The sequence below is a fragment of the Mustela nigripes genome, chromosome 6 (genome assembly GCF_022355385.1).
Source record: "Mustela nigripes isolate SB6536 chromosome 6, MUSNIG.SB6536, whole genome shotgun sequence".
NCBI lineage: Eukaryota > Metazoa > Chordata > Mammalia > Carnivora > Mustelidae > Mustela > Mustela nigripes.
In genome coordinates this window covers 133,622,194-133,646,081 of record NC_081562.1, presented here as the reverse complement: position 1 = coordinate 133,646,081, position 23,888 = coordinate 133,622,194, and the positions used below count along the sequence as shown (strand labels likewise).

Sequence of the window (23,888 nt, the reverse complement as noted above, 5' to 3'; positions counted from 1 at the left end):
GAAGCAAGAAACTTAAGACCTTATCTACTAAAAAACATAAAAACTTAACTAGTGGCTTCTGGGGAAGATGCTGTAAAATGGGGAAGTACTGATATTTATTATAAGCTCTTCTGGTTTATTTTTTTTTAAAGGACAAGGTTCTAAAAAACAAAAATGTTTCCTAAAATCTTACCTTTTTCTGGTTGTAAATAATTTGTTCCTCTCAATAAATAATACGTAAGAGCAGTAATGTCACTCTTCGTCAGCTTGCAGACAGACATCTATGTACCAGTGTTTTCCACTGGCTTACAAAGGAAAGGGTTTCCACCCACCCTCTCCCATCTAAATATTGTCAACTTCTAAACAGTGAAAAGAGCCTGGTGGGAAATGAAGATGCGAATTACACTTAGAGCCTTTAATAATAACCAATAAAGAAGGGAAATCCTATAAATTCCCATTTTACTAAACTTACAGGAAATCTGATCATGTTAGCCTTACTGCCTTAACCTTCGCTAAAGATCAAGTCCAATTCTCTTAACCTCTTATTCAAGGCCATCAATGGTCTGGCCCCACCTAAGGTACCTGGCTGGCTCCAGTGATCTCCCTCAGGGCCTAGGGCCTCGTGTCCTTTGCCTTAACTGACTGATACAAGGATATGCATGGGACAAAAGCTGGTCCTCGTCCACATTAGAATCTGTTCCATTTTGTAACTCAGAGAAGAGAGCTGCTGGCAACAGTGGCTCGATTTTCTAGAGAACCCACGGGAGAGGGGCAGCCCGCCCCCGTCCTCCCTGCTTCAGTTCCTGAAAGCCTGTAAGCGCTTCCTCACAGTTCTTACCTTTCCTTCCCACTTGTGTCAACTCAGGCTGTGATTTGCAACCAAGAATCCTAAAATACAGAACCAGTCTAGCTTTTATGCCATTTCTCCAACTACTCAGTTGTCTGACTTTTCTGTTGTAGACAAACGTAATAGTCATTTTCCCATGAAAAGACTCTGTTGGCTATTTTGAATTCTTGAAAATTGAGAAAAGAGATCTAATAAATCGGGACGCTTGGATGGCTCAGTCAGTGAAGTGTCTGCTTTCGGCTCAGGTCCTGGTCCCGGGGTCCTGAGGAGGAGCCATGCATCGGGCTTGCTGCTTGGCGGGGAGTCTGCTTCTCCCTTTGTCCCTTCCCCCTACATGCTCTCTCTCCTCAAATAAATAAAATCTTAAAAAAAAAAAAAATCTAAGCTTATAACTCTTGTATCTTACTCAAAATGCTTTCTAAAAAATAGAAAAATCAAAAATGTGATAATTTTCTTAATTGCATACATGAGTTGATGGAATTAGTTACTTAAATAATTTGGCTGTTTATTTTCAGAGTTAATGAAAGCAAATATTTCACTGGAATAGATACACAATTTATATTCTTTAGTTCCACTCATGAACAACTGGCAGAAAATGCAAAATATCAACAGAAGGTAATTGTAACACAGTGGCGCAATACCTATCCCGGGGCTGCTCCATTAGCCACTGTCTAGCTGTGTGACCTCAAGCTATTGTTTTACATTTTCTAATCCTCAATTTCCTTATTGCCAAAATGGAGGGAAAATAGTACCTAATTTATAAGGGACACAGTACCTGGGCCATAGTTATGAGCTTTAAAAAAATGGAAGTTGCTTCTGCTATTCTTATTATAAATAAATTGCCTTGAAATGCTTCTGGATTCCTCTGCAGCCCCCCAACCTCCCTCCCTCTCCACTCTGCCTCTCCTTTAGGCAAAGAAGTTGCTCTTCCCTCGCCCCTACTTTAAATGTTTGTAGAGATCACTGAAGTTAGATAAATATTTTCCTGGCTGCCCTTCTGACCCATTTTGCAACTTTACTTGATTAAAGGTTTACTGACTTTCACAAAATTGGTCAGGTACAAAGCAGTATAAAGAGGTCTCAGTGGTGTGGACCATGGTCAGAAGGGATGTGCCCCAGAAAGTTCAGAAGCAGGTGAGCGGGCGGGAATGTGCCCAGTCTTTCTCTGAAGCAGCAAGTCTGGCACCATGAGAATCCCCTGGAGGAGGGACCTGAGAAATTGCATTTCTAACAAGCTTTTGGAGATTACATTTTGAAAGACCAGGGGACTAAAATTCTCTTTAATTATCTCAAGGAATAATACAATTAAAAATTTAATTTCTTGAACTAATAAGTTCTTAAAATATTTATAAGTACTATCATGTAATGAATCATATCTGAGATGCAGATTTTCAAGAGCTGGTAACTATCCCACTTTGTTTATACTTCCCAAGCACTTTTCAAAATCTGCCCCCAAATTTAGTGCAATAATTTTAAATTTAATGTTATAAAGTTAATACTATCATTTACTAAACATTTATTAAGATATCTAAGAGAGAGAGGATATCACAATCCAATAGTCATTTTAATAATGTCAGAAAAAAAAGTTTTTCATGAAGTATTTACCAAAATTTAAAGACCTCTAGCTATTCTGTTATATACTTACTTTGAATTTCACCTCACTTTCTTTACTCGCATTAACCATTACAGATCTAGATTTAGAAAATATGGGTTCTCTTTTAATTACCAAGACTGAATGTCAGTAATGTCTACTCTGTTAAAGATAATTTAAACCTAAAACATAAAATTAACAACTCTATCTTGACCTTTTCCCTCCATGACTTCAAGCTTGGCAGTACATCTCCTTTATAAGAGAGGTGAAATAGAAACTGGCATTTCTACTGAAACACAGATCTTTAACTTAAACCATTATAGTATCTGATGAAATGATCCCACTATGCCTGGCCTAAATTTGGCATCTGGTTTAGCAGTAACATCCTTCACGGAGCTAGGAAACACGAAGAAAAGACAGGCATGGGCTACAGAACTGGCTTTGTCAACGATGTAGAGGTGACTCAGGAGTATGGAGACTAGCGCCTGTCGAAGCCCTGTGGAAGACATGTCCTAACATGAAACAGTACAGCTCCACTCCAAGGTTCTACTTTCACTCAACTAAAATTCTCCTGCAACTTAGGTGTTTCTCCTGCACACAGACTCCTTTACCTTCTTTCTTTATTTAAATGTATTTTAAAAGTTCCAAAAAGGTAAGTACCATTTATGAGTAAGAATGACCTGAGAGCAGGAAAACAGGGTGCAGGAGGGTAGAGAGGGTCTTTCTCTTCTTACTGCGCGCACTTCTCATTGTTACAGCTCCTTTAAAAACCAGTACCCTAGCTGTATGTGCCGGTGCATGCGCGCTCTTCCACTTCCCCCTCCCCAGAAATTCTGCATTACTGTACCGGAACACACATACCCTTTATCCTCTCTGTATGGGAAAGTATTTACATCGTAACAGCACTTTCTTCGTCTTCTAGCTGCATGTTATACCATTTTACATGAGTAGAAAAGAAATGCTGAAACAATCATGAAATGCTCATCCCAGGAGAACAAAACATATAGTATGTCTTCAATTATGTTACCTGATCGGGAAAAAATTCTTGAAGGAATGGACCCAATAAGATGATTCCTAATCCTTCCGGATCTAGTTTATTCTTCATTAGATTGATACTACGGGGAGGGAAAAAAAAAAAAAAAGAAAAACAGTGGATACCCAAGGAGAAAAAGCTTATTTTTCTTCTTTCATAGAGATTAAATTAGTAGTACTATAACACATCTCACTGCCAAAAATCTTAAGAGCTGTTCTTTTTAGACCGTTAGTGACAAATACACAGGAATGACATCTAATTTGCCAAAACTTGGTTATTTTTAAACCAGAGTACTCTGTTACTATTTAGAATTTAAATGATGATGACGACTTTGAAACATTGCCCCTTATTAGGTAAAGTAATTTCAAAAGCTTGGGTTGTAAACACAGGCTTATAACCTCCCAAAGGCAATTCTCTTTGCTTCATAGGTATGCCTGAATTTAACAATCATATGAGCCACTGAACTTAAAAAAAAAATGTTTAAGCTCAAAGAGAAAAAGAAACCATGTCAAAGGCACTTCAGATAATCAAAAACATCTCCCAAAAGGCTTACTTTCAAGAACCAAATGCAAAAGAAGCTAAAATTGAGACAATGTAACTGAAGGGTATAGGGTGAAGAGGCACAGAATGCTGAAGCACAGCGAGTGACCGCAAGAGGCGCGGACTGCGCAGACTGCGTTGTTCCAGGAACAGCCTACCGGGAACACGCTTTGCTTGCCATGTAGGTGGAGCCAAGGCTGGTGAAAGGGGTTAGGTGGAACTGGGAAGGCAGAGTTGTAAAAATGAAAATGGTCTTTGCAGAAAATTTTCATTTTCTATGTTCTACTCCCAGACCTTTTTTTTTTTTTTTTTTAAAGATTTTATTTATTTATTTGACAGGCAGAGATCACAAGTAGGCAGAGACAGGCAGTTAGAGAGGTGGAATTAGGCTCCCTGCTGAGCAGAGAGCCCAATGTGGGGCTCGATCCCAGAACCCTGGGATTATGAGCCAAAGGCAGAGAGGCTTTAACCCACTGAGCCACACCAGGAGCCCCTCTCTCCCAGATCTTAAATGACAGGTTAAATATACCTTGTTACATAATGCAAAGGATATGACGGTAGAGCGGGTCTGAGTAAGACTGGGCATGTTAGGTTAGATTAGGGCATGAAACAAATGAAGGCAAGGTCATATTTAATGTATTTAATTCATTAATCTTAATGCGGTGCTATTTGTTTATAGGCCATCACATATTATAAATGTGAGTAGGCCAAAATACAGAATGAAAAACTCAGTCCAATTTGTCAGCTACCTCTAGCTACCTCTAACTCAAGTGCACTAACTTTATAATTGAAGGTATGTTATGTATCCTGATGAATAAAGGAAAATTAAGTAGACGATAGCCACATACGTAAGAATTTGAGGGAAAAAAAACACACAACTTTTTTTTTCTCCTTTCCCTCTTGAGAACTGTCAACAATCAAAACTGCTTGAGTTCAATTCTCTTTTGCAAACTACAGTGATATAAACAAGATGGTTTCTATTTGGAAATCCATTTAGAAGAAATAACGATTTGCGATTTTACAAAATACATAATTACAATTATACCATTTATTGGACAAGTTCATTTTTCTGAATTGAGTTCCTCCTCTTTAAGTTAGAAATGATTATGTCTATTAAGAATGAATAATATCAGAGCTCTAGTAATAGATAAATTAATTCAGATGTGAGCCATTTGAAAATGTGTTTCATACTCTCAAACAAAATGTAGCAAGCTATTTAAAAACAGTTTTAAATATCAAGTTCTAAAAACTGTGTATTTAAATGTTTGATGGTGCTTTTGCTGAATCTTTTCTTTTGTTTTGTAAGCTCTAATTTGTTCATTGTCAGATAACTTTGAGACTGAAAATTAAAATCTACCGAAGGAAAAGTTAGTATAGATCATAGTGATCTCTGTATTTTCATATTTGAGCAACAGATATATCCCCTTAAGAGATTCTCATCGATATCAAAAAGCACACATTTATGAAAAGTTAGAGATGTATCAATTTACAAAGTATCAAAAGAGGACATTTAGCAATACTGAAAACTATATTCTGTAACATACTGGGGTTGCTTACAAAAAGGTTTTAGATCAGTCAATTTAATGATATACAATGTGCAATGTCTTCGATCAAATGTCTTTAAGACCAAGTCCGAAGCTTGCCGGTCCTTTAAGTGAGACGACTAGCAATATGGACATCATAGATATCTGTCATTACTTTCAGATATGCACAGAATTTTTAAAAATGGAGAAGGTTTTATAGTGAGAAAAAACAATAGGAAAAGTGTGGGGAAAAGGTCATTTTAAGTATGTTGAATCTGCTATAAATACTGCTTTCTCCTTACATCTTTGCTTTACATAAAGAACTAAGCTTCCTATACTCAGGTTTAGATTTTTAAAAAAGGCAAAACTGTGTCATGTTTTAAATGTGATAGACTCTTTCTGAGTCCATTAAATAATACTTCCTGTTTCGCTTACTATTCAGGATCGGAAACAAGGTCCAATGCTTTCATCACATCTTCTAGAAGTGAATCAGGTATGAATCCATTATCTGGGGGAGAAAAACAGCATTAGCATCTTGAGTAAGAGTTTGCTTTAAGAAATGCTAGGAGAAAAATCATGTGAGAGGCAACTGTGCCTATTATTAGATACTCTCTTCTTTGACTTTTCTGGGCACAGAGGCAATGATTTATTTTTCTAATAAAAAAATCCCACATGACTTGTACCTGAGAATTCTCAGGAAACTTAAAAGTGAAATTACTCCTTAAAAAAGGTTATAAATGTCAAAGATAAAAGTATTTTTCTATTTAAAGTTATCATAATTATTTAGTAATTAGGTATGTCTGTCTTTGAATAACAGTGTGAACCTTTAAATTCCCTTTAAGAAAGCCAATTAAAATAAGTCTTTACCACCAAATTTCTTTAGTTACAATGTCAGTTATAATGTCATTCTTTTTGAAAGAATGTTAATGATACGCTGCTCTAAGACCAAGAGCTATCCCTATAACAGACTTCATTTAAGTAAAAGCCATAGACTTAAAGGGAAAAATTCAAAAGTTGAGAATTTGGGACAGAAACAAACGGTTGATGAAGATGAGTTTATGGAAAATATTCCTTTTCTTGGGCTTGCTGAGGAAATAGCATTGGGAAAGGGCCCAAACTCGGATGATGCAATAGCACATGACACACAAAGGCGTGTAGGGGCACTTGAAATCACAGTTTTAACAAGCAAGTTCATTCCCTTAAATGTGCAGTGTCTGAGTTTCTCTACCCATTTACTCATTCCTGGAGACTATTTCAGCTTTAAATCAACTTTCCACACAATATCCTTTTCGGGAATTAGATATTTAAAAAACAAAGTCTTGTCATGGAGAACAAGATGTACAAAAGGCCCACTTCTATCTTACTCCAGAATACAGTGCAGTGGTTCTTTCGGGATGTGGCATATACTCTTTCAGAAAGGGAAGAAAGAAGTTAAGATTTTATAGTCTGAAACTCTTAAGCAGATGCTTAGCCATTTGAAGAAAAATTGGCCTTGCCTAAAAAACAAAGAATCATTTAGGATATATAGATATAAATACCTATATCTATTTTTAAAGAAGATTTTATTTATTTATTTGACAGAGAGAGCACACACAAGCAGGGAGAGCAGCAGAGGAAAAAGCAGGCTCCCTGCTGAGCAGGGAGCCCAGTGCAGAACTTGATCCCAGGACCCCAAGATCATGCCCTGAGCCGAAGGTAGACACTTAACTGAGTCACCCGGGGCCCCCTTATTTAGGATAAGTAAAAATGTATAATTTTTAGAAGGGAAGGTTTAATTCCCAGATTTCAAGTTACCAGTAATCTGAGGTATAGAGAGTAAAGAACTTGTTTGAAGGTAAGTGTGAAAATACTCAAGCTTTGTAAGCTTAAATTTGATCAGTTTAAAAGGTAGAAAACTCATTTGTTTAGCTAAGTCACAGCTAAAACCTTAGCATTCAAAATGTAAAACAGGCTTTACTTGGCCCCTAGTTGAAAGGGACAATTCTCTCCATAGGTTTCCTTATTTTTGGGGCTATGTGTATATTCACCTGATAAACAGTCTGTATTACAATGTTCCTCAGGAACCCTGAATGGTGGGCAGTCTTACCACTTCTTAACATAATAGAGACTAAACCAGGAGCTAACTGGCCCTATAAAGTAGGCAAACAAAAACTGGGGCAACAAACAACCTTCTTCACTCAAACACGATTAACCTCAAGCATACATAGTCCAGCATATTTTTAAGATACTTATGAGTATCTTAATCACACACATTCTCGAGAACAACAGTAACTACCAGCCCAGTGATTCTACATTTAGGGTATTTTAAAGCTAGACTGTAGTGTAATTTTCATAATACACTGAAGACTTTTACTATACCCCCGATTAGAAGAGGTGATTTGGACAATTGCTTACCTTTTTAAAACCTTTATTTTGATATTACTTTATTCCTGAATTCATACCAAATAAAGTATTAGGCAAAATCTTTAGAAAAAGAAATATTTAAGTCTGAAAGCAGATGAAGCTTAGGACATCTAGTATTTAGGCACCGATTCCCTGAGAGATGATGGAAGTAGATGCTGCAATGATAAGCCCTTGGTACCAACAACAGAGGAAATACCGGCAAGGACCATTTGCTGACCGTCACACCGGACCACAGCAGCGCTCTAGACCTTGAACGCACGGGTAACCGGAGGCGGCGAGAGGACGAGAGTGCACCAGCTGTGATCTTAAGCAGGTAACATGTAAGTGTTCTGGTATGGTTAAGTTGTGTTTAAAACACTTGAAAAGGGAAAAAGCTGTGTCTTTAGAAGAAAAAGAAGCTTTAACTTAACAGACTGTAAAATGTGTCAAGTGGCTGAGAGGAGGAATAACTGCGTGTAAAGAAGCACTGGTGCAGGAGAACGCAAGTGACAGTCAAGGGAGTCGTTTCCCGAGAAGCTTCACCATTTGCACCAAATCCCGATTTCTGTTCTGAAAGACAAGGGAAGAAAAGGGAAAGCCTGGCAAGTCTGGTCACCAGTCAAACTGTGCTGCAGGAGGAAAGCAAAGCCCAGAATTAGCAGAGAAAGCAGGAGACAACTTGTGAGAAGATGGAGGACGGGGGCAGGGGGGAGCGGGGACACGGCCGCACTTAGGACTGTAACGTTTTCAAACCACTGTAGGTGTGAGAGAGTCAAGTTTTTTTGGGAATACAAAATAAAACTGAGATCTAAAAGTAAGTTAATGCCAGTTTTAGTCAAATAATAATTTTTCTTTCACTAAACGATGTATTATTATACTTTACTTAACCTTATTATTAAAAATTTAATAACACATAGCTGCAATGTAATATAACCAGTAGAAAAAAGTATGCAACCTTTGTTCCCAGGCAAGGGAACGAAGAGGGTACCCCCCTATTTTATCCATATCTTTGTCAACACTTATTTCTTGCATTTTTGATACCAGATAATTCTGACTGATGTGAGGTGACATCTCATCATGATTTTAGGACACCATCATGAAGTTAAGACCTTGTCATGTTTCAGCGTTCCTTGGCCTCTTTGCCTTCGTATTACTACTGGTTTGCTCGTCTGGCTCCCCAGTAGATGGGAGCGCCTGAGGAGGAAGGGCTGCCTGACACATGGCTGCCCAACAAGCAGTGTCATGTCTGACCGTTCAAACTAGCCTGAACAAGTTTCAACAAGGTTCAGGCACCATAGTTCAACCAAAAACACTGTGTAAGCACTTGAAAAATCAGAAAGAAAGGAGTAGTGAATTTACGGGCTGGCCTGCAAAACCCCCTGTATTATGTGACAGAAAAGCTACAAAACCTGGAGCAGAAGGAGGGCGGGGACGACACCGGTCGGGGTAAGTGGGGGTGGCAGGAGGGAAGCAGCAAGGGAACAGAGGAGAAAATGGCTCCATTAAGAGGAATAGAGAGAACTGAACTGAACAAAAGGAATTTCTAGAGAATGCCTAAGGACTGATGAACAGGAAACAACCTCCAAGTGAAATTATTCTCAAGGTTACATAAATGCACATTAGAATCAGAGTCAGTGTATCTCATAAACATAAGGGAATAGCATTTAAATTAGCTTAAATAGGCTAGCTTTAAATAGGCTTAAGTTTTAGATTTGAAGTTCATACCTCATGATCCCCTTCACCCATTTCATGCCCCTCCAACATCCTCTCATTTGGCCACCAGCAATTTGTTCTCCATGAGTCTGTTTCTCTTGTCACCCTTGTTGTTGTTGTAGTGTTGGCTTGCTCCTTTATTTTTTGGATTCCACATCTAAGTAAAATCATATGGTATTTTCCTTTGTCTGGCTTATTTCACTTAGCCTTATACCCTTTGGATCCATGTTGTTGTAAATGAAAAGATCTCATTCTTTTTTATGGCTGAGTAATATTCCTGTATATATACCACATTATCCATTCTTCTATAGACACTTGGGTTGCTTCCATTATCTTGACTATTGTAAATAATGCTGTAGTAAACATAGGGGTGTCTATGTCTTTCTAAATCGATACTTTCCTTATCTTCTGGTAAAATACTTGTACTTTTAGTTTTTTCTGGAAATTCCATACTGCTGTCCACAATGCACCAGCCTATATTACCACTCCTACTGCATGAGGGTCCCCCCTTCCCCCCCATATCCTTGTCAACACTTATTTCTTGCATTTTTGATACCAGATAATTCTGACCGATGTGAGGTGATAGCTCATGATTTCGAGTTGCATTTCCTAAATTTCCATTTCCACTAATGTGATGTTGAGCATCTTTTCATCTGTATGTTGGCCATCTGTAGGTCTTTTTTGGACAATATGTATAGAAGTGTTCTGCCCATTTTAAAATTGGATGATGTGCTTTTCTGGTGTTGAATTGTATGAATTCTTTATATATTTTGGATAATACTCCCTTATCAGATCTATCATTTGCTAATACTTTCTCTCATTCAGGGTTTGCCTTTTTGTTTTGCTGGTTTCCTCTGCTGTGCAAAAGCTTTTTAGCTTGATGTAGATGCAATAGTTTGTTTCCCTTGAGGAGACAGATCCAGAAAAATATCACTAAGGTTGACATCCAAATTACTGCCTATGTAGGTTTTCTGAGGGTTCATTTTTAGGAGTTTATGGTTTCAGGTCTCATATTTAAGTCTTTAATCCATTCTGCATTTTTGTGCAGGGTTTAAGAAAGTGGTCCACTTTTCCCAGCACCATTTTAGAGATTGTCTTTTTCTTATTGTATAGCCTCCTTTGTCATAGTTTAAGTGACCATATATAAGCATGGGTTTATTTCTGGGCTCTCTATCCTGTTCCATTTGTCTGTATGCCATACCACACTGTTTGGATTATTATATAAAATCTAGAACTCCAAGTTTGTTCATTTTCTCAAGCTTGCTGTGGCTTTTGAGGTTAATACGTACTTTAGGATTTTTTTTCTTCAAGTTCTATAAAAGCCACTATTGCTATTTTGATAGGGATTTCACTGAATACACTGTAGACTGCTTGGGGTGCTATCAATAATTTTAACAATATTACTTCTTCCAATTCAAGAGCCTGGTATATCTTTCCACTTATTTGTGTTTTCTTCAATCTCTTTCAATGTCTTGCAATTTTAATTTTTTTTTTATTTTTTAAAAGATTTTATTTATTTGACAGAAATCACAAGTAGGTGGGGGGGGGGAGCAGGCACCCTTTTGAGCAGAGAGCCCAATGTGGGGCTCGATCCCAGGACCCTGGGATCATGACCTGAGCCAAAGGCAGAGGCTTTAACCCACTGAGCCACCCAGGTGCCCCTGTCTTGCAATTTTTAGAGAACAGGTCTTTTGTCTTCTTGGTTAGATTTATTATTACATATTTTATTCTGTTTGATAGAATGGTAAATGGCATGGTTTCCTTCATTTCCCTCTTGTTAATTATTAGTGTATAGAAACACAACAGATTTGTGTATTGATTTTGTATCCAATTCTTTTCATAATTTTCTTCTAGTTGTGGCCTTCTTCCACTTAAAATAGTCCTTTGAACATTTCTTGTAAGATTTTAGTGGTGAGGAACCCCTTTATCTCCTCTTTAATTTTTTTTTTAATTTTTTTAAAGATTTTATTTTATTTATTTGAAAGAGAGAAAGCATGATAGGAGAGAGGTCAGCGGGAGAAGCAGACTCCCTGCCGAACAGGGAGCCCTATGTGGGACTCAATCCCGGGACTCCAGGATCATGACCCGAGCCGAAGGCAGTTGTCCAACCAACTGAGCCACCCGGGTGCCCCTCCTCTTTAATTCTTAATGATAGCCTAGCTGAGTTGAGTATTCTTGGCTCTAAGTTTTTTTTTTTTTTCCCCTTTCTTTCTTTCAGCACTTGAACATTAGCCACTCCCTCTGGCCTGCAAAGTTTCTGCTGAAAAATTAGCTGATAATCTTTTAGGGTTTCCCTTGTATGCTTTTCCTCTTGCTGCTTCTAAGATTCTCTTTACTGTTTTCTTGGTGTGGATCTTGTTTTCCAGGGGATCATCTTGTTTGGGGATCTCTGTGTTTTATGGACCTGGATGTATATTTCCCTCCCCATATTAGGTAAATTTTCAGCTGTTAATTCTTCAAATAGGTTTCCCCACCTTGTTTCTCTCCTTCTGGGACCCCTACAATGAGAATGTTATTATGGTTGATATGTTGCTGAGGTCTCCTAACCCATCCTCACTTTTTAATTTTCTCTTTGCTATTCAGCATTGTTGCTTCTTATTACTGTTTTCTAGACTGCTGACCCCATTCTTTTGACTTCCTCTGGTGCATTGTTCACTTTAGTTACCATTTCCTCTGTGGCTGGTTATGTTTTATAATTTCTATCACTTTGAGTAAGTGCTCACAGATTTCATCCACTGTGTCTTTATGACCATTATTTTGAATTCTTTATTGGGTAGACTGCTTATCTCCCTTATGTTTAGCCCTTTTTCTTCCCCTGTAGTTTTGTCTTGTTTTTTTCATTTGGGACATAGTCGTCTTCTCTACAATTCTGCATGGGAGTCCCATATGGAAAAAACAGAACTGAAAACTTTGGGAAGCAAGAGGGGACATCTAGATACATGAAGTTCAAAGGTCCTGAAAGCTCTTCTTCACCAAGACATATTACTGTAATCAAGCTCTCAAAAATCAAATACAGAATTATGAAAGCAGCAACAGAAGAAAAGACTCATCATATATAATGGAATCTCAATCAGGCTATAGGTAGCTTTTTCAGCAGAAAACTTGTAGGCTCAGAGAGCAAGTGCTCAAAAGAAATACTTTCTCTCCTTTCTGAATGACAAAAGCTGAGGTAGTTTATTACCATGTACCTACCCTGTAAGAAATAATGAGGCTTTTAAAGCTGAAATCAAAGGACACTAAATTAGTAACATTAAAATGTAAGTATAAAATTCACTGGTAAAGGTGAATATACAGTCAAATTCAAAATTCTCTACTGGAAGTGTAATAGAAGACTGTTTATGTCAAACACCTCAAGGAACTAGAAAGAAAATAATAAAGGAACAATAATCAGAGTGGAAATAAATGAAATAGAGGCTAAACAGAAAAATATCAATGAAATGAAGAGCTGTTCTTTTTTTTTTTAAAGAGAACTGAGAAACCTTTAATTAGATGTACCAAGAAAATAAAAGATGACGCACATAAAATCAGAATCAAAGACATGACACCTGATACCACATAATACAAATGATCAGAGGAGACTATTAACTAGACAGAAGAAATGGATAAATTCCTAGAAATCTACAACAGACCAATTGTGAATAAGGAAACTATCACTAAAAAAGTCTGTCAACAAACAAAAGTCCAGGCCCTGCTGGCTTCACTGGTGAATTCTAAATATGTTAGAAGAATACATACCAATTCTTCTCAAACTCTTCCAAAAGTAGAAAAGACATGAATATTCCCAAATGTTTTCAGGAAGCCATGATTATCCTGATACCCAAACTAGACAAAAATGGCACAAGAAAGGAAAATTGTAGGCCAATATTCCTGATAAACACAGGTGCAAAAATCGTCATCAAAGTATTAGCAAATAAAATTCAACAATACATTAAAGGTATCATATACCACAATCAAGTGGGATTTATTCCAGGGATGTGAGGAAGGTTTGACATCCACAACTCAGTATACCCCGTTAACAGCATGAAGGCTAAAATAAATCATATGATCATCTCAATAGACGCAGAAAAAGCCTTTAACAAATTGAACAATTCATGATTCAAACTCTCAACATAGCAGATATAAAGGGAACTACCTCGACATAATAAAGGCCATGTTTGACAAGCCTACAGCTACTGTAACACTCAATAGTGAACAGCTGAAATCCTTTTCTCTAAGGTAAGGAACAAAGATGTCCCCTCTCACCATTTTTATTCAACATAGTATTAGAAGTCCTAACCAAGCAGTTAGGCAAGAAAAAGAAAAGTCATCCAAACTGGGAAGGATGAAGTCAAACTGTCACTATGTGCAGAGAACATGACATTCTATATAGAAAACCTTAAACACTCTACTAAAAAATGGCTTAACAAATTCAGTGAGGTTGCAGAATAAAAAAAAAAAAAAATCTGTTGCATTTCTATACACTAATAATTAACTAAGAACACAATTCCAAGAAGAATATAATTTAATAAGGAAGTTGTAACACTTTAATGAAAAGAAAGTGAAGATACAAGTAAAAAGCTACTCTGTGTTTATGGTCTGGAAGGATTAATACTGTTATAATGTCTGTACTACCCAAAGCACTCTACACATTTGATGCAATCCCTATCAAAATACCAATGGCATATTTCACAGAACTAGAATGAACATTTCTAAAATTTATATGGAACCACAAAGACCCCAAATACCCAAAGCAATTCTGAGCAAGAAGAACAAAGCTGGAGGCATCACGCTTCCTGATAGGAAAGTACATTACAAAGTTACAGTAATCAAAACAGTATGGTATTAGCATAAAAACAGACAAATAATGGCACAGAACAGAGATGTAAACCCACAAGTGGCCAATTAATTTACAACAAAGTAATCTACAACAAGGAAAGGACAGTATGTCTCTTCTGTAAATGGCATTGGGAAATCTGGAGAGCTATATGCAAAAGAATGAAACTGGACCACTGTCTTACACCATACATAAAAACTTAATCCATTTAATAACTGAGTATCAGAAAACATGAAAGTCCTATTATGAAACATAGGTGGTAAGCTCTAGGACATGTCTTGGCTATGACTTCTGGAATTTAACACCAAAAGCAAAGGCACCAAAAGCAAAAATACATAAAACTAAAAAGCTACAGGGGCGCCTGGGTGGCTCAGTGGGTTAATCCTCTGCCTTCGGCTCAGGTCATGATCTCGGGGTCCTGGGATCGAGCCCCACGTTGGGCTCTCTGCTTGGCAGGGGGCCTGCTTCCTCCTCTCTGCCTGTGTCTCTGCCTACTTGTGATCCCTGTCTGTCAAATAAATAAATAAAATCTTAAAAAAAAAAAAAACAAAACTAAAAAGCTACACAATAAAGGAAACAATCAATGAAATGAAAAGGTAACCTACCAAATGGGAGAAAATATTCGCAAATAATACATCTGATACGGGGTCAATATCCAAAATACATGAACAACCCCTACAACTCAAGAGCAAAATCCCCTAACATTAATTTGATTAAAATATGGGTAGAGGATCTGGATAGACATTTATCTGAAGTAGATACACAGATGGCCAACAGGTATATGAACAGGTACTCAATATCACTAGCCATCAGGTAAATGCAAATTGAAGCCATAATGCAATATTACCTTATACGTGTTGAATAGCTATTATCAAAAAACAAGAAATAACCAGTGTTGGCAAGGATACAGAGAAAAAGGAACATTTATGCACTGTTGATGGGAATAAAAAATGGTGCAGCTGCTCTGGAAAATAGTAGGGAAGTTCCTTAAAAAATTAAAAACCTAACTCGCAAAGATATATGCACCTCCATGTTCACCGCAGCATTACTTATAATACCTGAAATATGGAAGCCACCTAAGTGTCCATCAATGGGTGAATGGAAAAAAAAATTACACAAAATAGAATATCACTCATCAATAAAAAAGGAAATCTTGCCATTTTCTACAACATGATGGAAGGTGAGGGTATTATGCAAAGTGAAATACATCAGACAAATGCCATGTGATTTCTGTTATGCGTGGAATCTAAAAACAAAACTTGACTCACGGATAAAGAGACTAATTGCTTCGGGGGGGAGGCGTTGGTGGTAGGGGACAGAGGAAGTACAGGTTGAAGGGCATCAAATGTGTAGACTTCCAAGCTGTAACTTCTAGGAATGTAATGTGTTGCAGGGTGATTGCAGGTAATACTGTATTGTATATTTGAAAGATGCTCAAGGAATAGACCTTAAAACTTCTCACCACAAGAAAAAAACCTAAGTATGGTGATGGATGTTAACCCGACTTACTGTGATCATTTCACAATATACATACTCATTATGTTGTACAGCTGAAACTGTTTCATGTCAATTATACCTCAATGAACAAACAGAACATTCTCATTCTGTAATGGTGTGTAAATCACTGAACTCTAGTATATAAGAGGCAAAAGTGTTAAAAATAATTATGGCTACAATATTATGTTAATGAATACACAGTATAAAGAGATGTATACTGGGACATCAAAATAAATTATGAGCAGGGCACATAAATGGGCAGAACTTTCTGATGTAATTGAAGTTAAACTGTTATCAGCTTAAAATGGATGGCTATAAGGCATATGACGAAGGCCTCATAGTAATCACAGAGCAAAGACCTGTAATAAACAATGAAGAATCAAAGCATACTGCTATAAAGTCAAGTCACAAAGACAGCAAGAGAAAAAAGGAACTATATAACTGTAGTTAGAAAGCAACTAAGAAAATAGCAATAATAAGTCTTTACCTATCAAAATACTACTCTAAATGGTTTAAATTCTCCAATTAAAAGAGTGGCTACATGGGTAAAAAAAACAAACCCAATCAAATGCTGCCCACAAAAGACTCACTTAATCTTGAAGGACTCTCAGAAGAATCAAAAAAAGATTTTCCAAGTAAATGGAAGCCAAAGAGAATAGGGGTAACTATACTTATATCAGATGAAATAGACTTCAAGTAAAAAGCTAACAGGAGAAAAGGTGGTCACAATATAATGATAAAGGGATCAATTTCTCAGAAGATAGAACAATTATAAACCTTTATGTACCATATATTGGAGCACCTCAATATATTAAACACATTAACAGATGGGGGAGAATTTTAGACAGCAATGAAATAAGAGTAGAGGTTCAATACCCCACTTTTAACAACAAACACATGATCAATGTAGAAAATCAGTACGCAAACAATGGACTTAAATGACACTTTAGACATATACCCAACATTCCATTCAACAGCAGCAGAAGGCATATTCTTCTTAAGTGCGCATGAACATCCACGATAGATCACATGATAGATCAAATAAATGTCTTAGCAAATTTAGGAAGGCTGAGATCATACCAGGGGTCTTTTCTGACCACCAGGGAATGAAACTAGAAATCAGTAATAAAGAAAATCTGGAATACATGGCTATTCCACAACATGCTCCGGAACAACCCATGGGTTAAAGAACTCAAAAGGAAAATCAAGAAATACGGTCAAATGAAATTGCAAGCACAATATATTAAGACCTATGAGATGCTGCAAAAGCAGGCCCCCCCACCCTCAAGAGTTTATTTATTTATTTGACAGAGATCACAAGTAGGCAGAGAGGTAGGCGGGGGACGGGGTAGGGGGTAAGCAGGCTCCCTGCCGAGCACAGAGCCTGAATAAGGGGCTCCATCCTAGGACCCTGAGACCATGACCTGAGCTGAAGGCAGAGGCTTTAACCCACTGAGCTACCCAGGTTCCCTCAAAAGCAGTTTTAAAAGAAGTGTAAGAAAGATCTCAAATAACTTCATGCTATACCTCAAGAAGTTAGAAAACAAACTAAGGCCACAGTTAGCAGAATATAAGGAAATAACAAAGATCAAAATGGAAATAAATGAAATAGAGACCAGAAAACCAATAGGAAAGATCAAGGAAACTAACAACTTGTTTTTGAAAAACTAGACAAGCTTCTAGCTATATACACCAAGAAAAGAGAGGGCTCAAAATCAGAAATGAAAGAGGAAACATTACAACTGATGCCACAGAAACACTAAGTATCAGAATACTATGAACAATCATACACCAACAAATTAGACCACCTAGAAGAAATAAATTAATTTCTAGAACTATATAAACTACCAAGACAGAATCATGAAAACACAGATAATCCGAACAGATTGGTAACAAAGAGGAGATTGACAAAGTAACCCAAAACCTCTTAACAAACTGCAGAAACAGGTATTTTCAAATGCTTAAAGAATTAAAGCCAGTTCCTCTCAAACTGTGCCAAAAAAACTCAAGGTAAGGGTACACTCCTCAACCATATTATGAGACCAGTATTATTCTGATACCAAGGCCAGATTAGGAACGATGGTTACCAGGAGCTGGGGAGGTAGGTGAGCAGGGGAGGTGTTTAAGACATTACTCGGAACTAGTAGATAAGCTAATGCACAGCATAGCGATTATATTTTGTATTGTGTATATTGTATACAGTACAGTATTTTGTACTATAAACTTCAAAGTTGCTCAGAGACTAAATCTTAACTGTTGTCACCACAGAAAAATGATAATTATGTGACATGACAGAGGTGTTAGCTAATGCTACTATACTTACCATTCTGCAATGTATCAATTATCAAATTTGTATACCTAAAATTCATTAAGCATCCTTATTTGTTCCCATTTTCACATTTCCAATTTAAAAATTTGAAGAAATGCTACCCATTCAATAATCCAAAAATGATTTTGAGTAACACTCAGGTATCAATCCACTTCAAATATATAAAGATATAAAACACTCAGCCATTGATAATAAAATAATAAAGTCTTTTACCTTCTGGATCATAGGTTTGAAAAACTCTCCGCGCTTGTTCTGAAGGAGCCTCAGGAGCAACTAAAGCCATATCCTGAAAAGACAAAAAGCATGCTATCAACCAGACACAGCAATACCATGGCCTCACAAATAAACAGAACAAGTATGAGGCTAGGGTGAGGAAATCTGGAGTCAGAAGATTTTGAGTGACATTTCTATCATGTGTGTGACTAGCTAAGCCACAAACTCTCTGGGCCTTCACCACACATTGGAAAAATGGGAATAATACTGCAACCATAGGCAATCGTCGTGAGCATGATACTGAAGCTTCATATAAAAACACTTGAGAAGTCTAATATTAAATAATTACTATAAAATGCAACCTGCAAAAAGTAATGACATACTTTTGCTTTAATTATTGTTCAAATAAAAATATAACTTATAAGATACCTAGTTTTCAAATATTTAAAAATGAAATCCAGAGATATAGGATAGTAAATAATTACATAGAAATGCATTTAGTATTTATTACTTTAGTAAGTATATTATAGCAATACCTAGCCACGAAATGTCTAGAAAGTAGATTTAAAATTCTCTATAGGAAGAGATAATTACATTATAGTAAGCAATGTTATGTAGGAAGCAATATTATAGTTTATCAAAAATGATCACAAAACTCAACATTAATTTAGACTCTTCACAAACCTTTGCTCCACATATTTAAACTGTTATGAAATTCTACTTTACTGGCAGAAATCTAGGTTCTGGGCTGTAGTTGTTTTCCTCTATTCATGGCGTTGATCGGAGCCTTTGTCTAAAATTGTGGTCACTCACACAAACCTCATCAGAGAACAAGTTTCTAACCATCCCCTTTTACCTTCTTGAATCCTTTTTAACAAGTTATAGGATAAAAGTGTTAAATACCATTTGAAATGCTGTTCCTCTGTGGAAATAAATTTTTATAGTTCACTTTTGTCCTAATCACCACATCACCCCCTCTTTACCTTGGAGATGAAAGAACAAAGCTTAAGAATCAATTAGTGTAGGTCTTTTCATGAGATAAGATACTTGAGTTTGAACGGGAATAGAAGTCAGATGGGAGAACAACAGATGCAAGCCCTTACACGTATTTCACATATTAAAATAAAGTAAAAAAGTGCTATTTTATAACACAGTAAGATTTGGGAATGTACAATTCTTTCGCATTTACTATCCCTTGATAGCAACTTTTTCTGCATTTTCAATATTACTTCGGAGATGTATGTCATGTGGCATATTTTCATCTGGCCTTTCAATCACTTTCTGATCTTATGATTCAGTCCTTCATTGATGGATAATTGGATAATGTCTAATCTTTTGCTGTGAAAAACACTGCTGCACCAAAGAAACCTGAACATGTAATTTCATACATGCAGTTTTATCTGTAGGACAGAGCACCAGAGCAGGATTGTTGGGTCAAAGGAAGAATGCATTCGTAATTTGGGATGATAATGCGAGATTCTTGGGTAGTGTTTATTTAGCCTAATTTCTTCAAAACGCTTTCCTTTTTAGAATACATCACCAGTACAGCCTTAGCCCTATCATTAACTTTGTACTGACGCTAGGACTGCATGTCAGCTCTCTGATTCAGGGCGCAATTACTAACACTGGGACTATTACCATGATCCCCCTACTTGCTTTTATCACTTTCAACCGTAATTCCAGAAGTTTCTCCATGTAGTCCACCACAGGTTTTAGTTTCCTTGACTACTTCCAACCTCACTTCTTTCCAATTCTTCCCTTTAGAATGGCTGTTGGAATTTGGGGATTTATCACTGAAATTCTGGATAAGAAGGTAGAGCTGCAGATGAGATTTTACCCAGGGGTAAACTTATACTGGCCCAAGAGAAGGATACATTTTTTCTATTAACCAGGTGTTGCATTTTAACCTTTGTTATTAGTTAAGTGATGAGGAAAAACTTAAAACACCTGTTAGAACAGGACTTTGAATTTTCTAAATATAAATACGATTTAATAGCGGGAAAGGAAGTACTGTTTTTCTCAGTCACAAAAGAAAATCTTTTTACGGGAAGAGGTGGCAGAGAATATGGTTGAAGCACTCCTTTAATATTCTTACAAAGTTAAATTTTGGGAAATTACTATAAAGCTAACAAAGAAGATTCCAGTTTTAACCACAGAAAAAGTTTTTATCAAATTCTCTGGCATTAAAGAGGTCAGAAAATGCAGGTGTGTGAAAGAACTGAAAGTGAACTACCTGATGCCTTATTTACGAGTGCTATAAACAAAATGTACTATGCTAACACAGAGAAGACAAATTTAAGACTTACTGAAAAATGTTCACTGTGTATCTCTTGCCTCTGGTTATGAACACACAAAATACTTAGGCTTTAGAAAATGTATTCTTCTTGTTTGAAGAGGCTATATATGCTGGTCTGATCTAGAAGATCGTTTGACACGTGGGCACAACTCCCAGTGTAATCTGGTTTTAACAAATCTTCATTTGGAATGGGGGCTGGCACACTTTTTCTGTAATGGGCCAGAGAGTAAATAGGGCCACATGATCGCAGCAGCAAGACAATACAGTAATACATAAACAAATGAGCATGGATGTGTTCCAATAAATATTGTACGATATTTAAAACTGTAAAATTTACATATGGCTGACCCACTGAGAATATATTATTTCTCCAAGTGCACTGGCACTTATTCAACAACTTTCTGACACATCTGGGTATACCTTAATAGATTTTACAAAAAAGATTCTCTGGCTCTCAGTTCAAAGACAAAGAGCGTAGGGAATCCTAGAAGGAATTAGTAGAGCCATAGGTGGGGAACTAGAACTGTGAGAAAAGCTGTGAGGAAGGGAAATCAGCCTTGATGGCAGAATGCATCTGATTGTGAACATGAGGGGTTAGGAGGTGACGGTTATATATCCCAGTAGAGCACATGGCGTTCTCCCAATGTTGAGCACACCACCAGCACTCCATGCCTGCCAACTGCAAGCTGCTCACAGGCCAGTGGGAGCAGGACCTGAGCACTGGAGGAGGCCAGCGCTAGAAAACCTACAAAGCAAGACATGGAAATGGAGGACAGCAGATCACTTCAAAGATGTCAGAATGGAGGATGGTAGAAAAGGAATTTAGACAGTTTCTTGGTTGAAGTTCAGAAGTATGAAAGAAGTAGCTCAAAACACTGGATATGAGCAAACCACCCAGATGCAGACCACCTAAACAGAAATCCCTTTTCTCCTCCCAAAATACAACCAGTGGCACTGGTCAGGTTCCACATAATGAGCCCAGCAACTCTAACAGTCATTACTAATAATAAATTTTGTCATCAATGGTTTTTTTAATATCTTGTTTTGCTCCTTTTGTCTCAATGATACACTAATAGCTAATCTGCTAAACCCACTAGAAATTGTTTTTAATCATACCACTCATTTTAAGATGTGTTTTTGCTAGAGGGAGGAAAAAGGAAAAGCCCCGCCCCCCACAAGAAATTCCAATGAAAACATTCCAATAGTCTATATCCACAAATCAAAGCCAGTACGGTCTTCCAATCTGATTTTTTGAAGTTTGATTGTTTACATGCTTTTTAGATTATTAGAGAAAATGATCTTTTGTTAAAGCTTGTTTAAATTTATATACTGTTTAAAGGTTTATGGATGAAATCTGGAAAAGTTATAAATCCACCTATTCCCATTAAAGTGTTCCATGCTGAACTCTTTTTAACTTCTAATTTGATTTAAAATGACAAATGCCAATACTAATTTTGGCCAATTTATTTAACTTAAACACTTCTGAACAAGATTCCTATTTTAAAGATCTTTAACAGTGGTGAATCTGGTAATATATTAAATGTCAAATATATTTCATACTTGCATAGCAAGTTTGAATGGGAAGAATTAATTCAACTGATAAAGTGTCCTTTATAATCTAAAGACAAAATATTTTAGAGAGTGATACAATTGCTGTATTTTTCTTGCTAAACATAAAAGATGAAGTCAGAGAACTCTCATGTAACAGCTGTAGAACTGCAAGGAAGAATGCGAGAACTTGACCCTTCGGATTTCCATTTCAAGGACTCCATATAGCAATAGTTTTTAGATTCTATATTTAATACATATTTTGCATACAACTACCCACACACCCACAATATTCTGAATACTGGCTGGCAAGCCTGTTAAATGGTAAAGAAAGACCTAGGTTGTGTGTGTGTGTGTGTGTGTGTGTGTGTATGGTCACAATCAAACGGAAGAGAGAAAAATATGCTACTGTATGTTTATGTTGATGAACAATATTAAAATTAAGGAATTACCTCCTAAAATAAAATCCAAACCATACATCAACCCCTGCCACCATCCTCAGGAAACCATTCAGTTATAGTTTCCAAAGATGTAATTCCAAGTTATCCAAGTCAACAAGGCTAGCAGTAGGCATTTTCTTTTCTTCATCACTAGCTTTATTAAGTAGAACAAAATTTCCACATATATTGCATCAAAAACTCTTTTAGGTACCCCCTCTGGGAAAAGATACTAAACCTAATAGTTAAATATTTAAATATTGTTTTCATTATTTAAACTCTGATTTACCATCAAAATTATTTTTACTCTAAAAGTAGTTCTCTACTTGGTTAAATATAATAATCTGATGCTTTTATCAGAGGAATATTAGAACAAACAATTTCTATTTAGCCAATTTACTGGCCAACAGGGATTGCTAAACAATATAGCTTTTAAAATTATCTAGCCTCAACCAACTTTCCTTAACTGGCAAACTGCTATAGAAGAGAAGGGGGGAAAGCCAGCCACGCTGTCATGGGACTATCTAATATCCTATAGTCATGAAACAAGTATCTCTTTTTCATGCAGTTCTGCCTGCCCTATTACTATAATTATTCGCTGTTCACCATAAACCTTTTAAAATCCTGTAACACGAGCTATCCTTCTAAACACCTACTGAAATAAAAGGCCTGTGTTCAGTTTGTTGGCTAGGTATAAGTAGCTCATTACTGAAAAAAGGTCATTACAGTTTATTCATTATACCTTTCATCATTATCAAGATAAATCTCCTAAGTAATCAAAGAACCTCAGAGTTTTACCTAACTTCAGGAATGACCACACATATATGTTACATTTTAGCTCATAGGCAACATTACCTAGTGCCATGAAGAGGCCCTCAAAAGAAAAAAGTTAGCTGGTACATAATTTCCCTTTAAACTTTAAAGTAACGTTTCATTTTAAAATCACTTGATGTTTCATACTGATTTTAAAACTCACTATACTTCTGGAAATATTTTGGGAATCACTAAGAGACAGATTTCAAATCAATTACCAAGTACATAATATTCTTCAGTGCCACTGTTAGAAACAATTCGGGTGATGCCACGTCATCTGACAGTAGCTAGGGCAGTGGACTTTTTCCTTGCTCTTCCATTACTTCTCCCCAAA

The 23,888-nt window shown here is 36.7% G+C and overlaps 1 protein-coding gene and 1 long non-coding RNA gene across 4 annotated transcripts in view; one reads left to right on the top strand and one right to left on the bottom strand.

Annotated features, from left to right (window-relative positions):
• LOC132020144 (uncharacterized) overlaps window positions 1–18,554 on the top strand; it is a 43,815-nt gene extending 25,261 nt beyond the window's left edge. The window contains exon 3 of the long non-coding RNA XR_009404936.1: window positions 18,475–18,554. This is a non-coding gene — a long non-coding RNA (uncharacterized LOC132020144). The remainder of the gene's footprint in view (window positions 1–18,474) is intronic.
• Window positions 1–23,888, bottom strand: part of MINDY3 (MINDY lysine 48 deubiquitinase 3) — an 81,758-nt gene that overhangs the window by 2,692 nt on the left and 55,178 nt on the right. For all 3 annotated transcript variants that reach the window (XM_059404250.1, XM_059404252.1, XM_059404253.1), the window contains 3 exons: window positions 18,461–18,533; window positions 5,949–6,021; window positions 3,445–3,532 (listed from right to left, as the gene is read on the bottom strand). In XM_059404250.1, coding sequence (XP_059260233.1) covers window positions 3,445–3,532; window positions 5,949–6,021; window positions 18,461–18,533 — 234 coding nt within the window. The remainder of the gene's footprint in view (window positions 1–3,444; window positions 3,533–5,948; window positions 6,022–18,460; window positions 18,534–23,888) is intronic.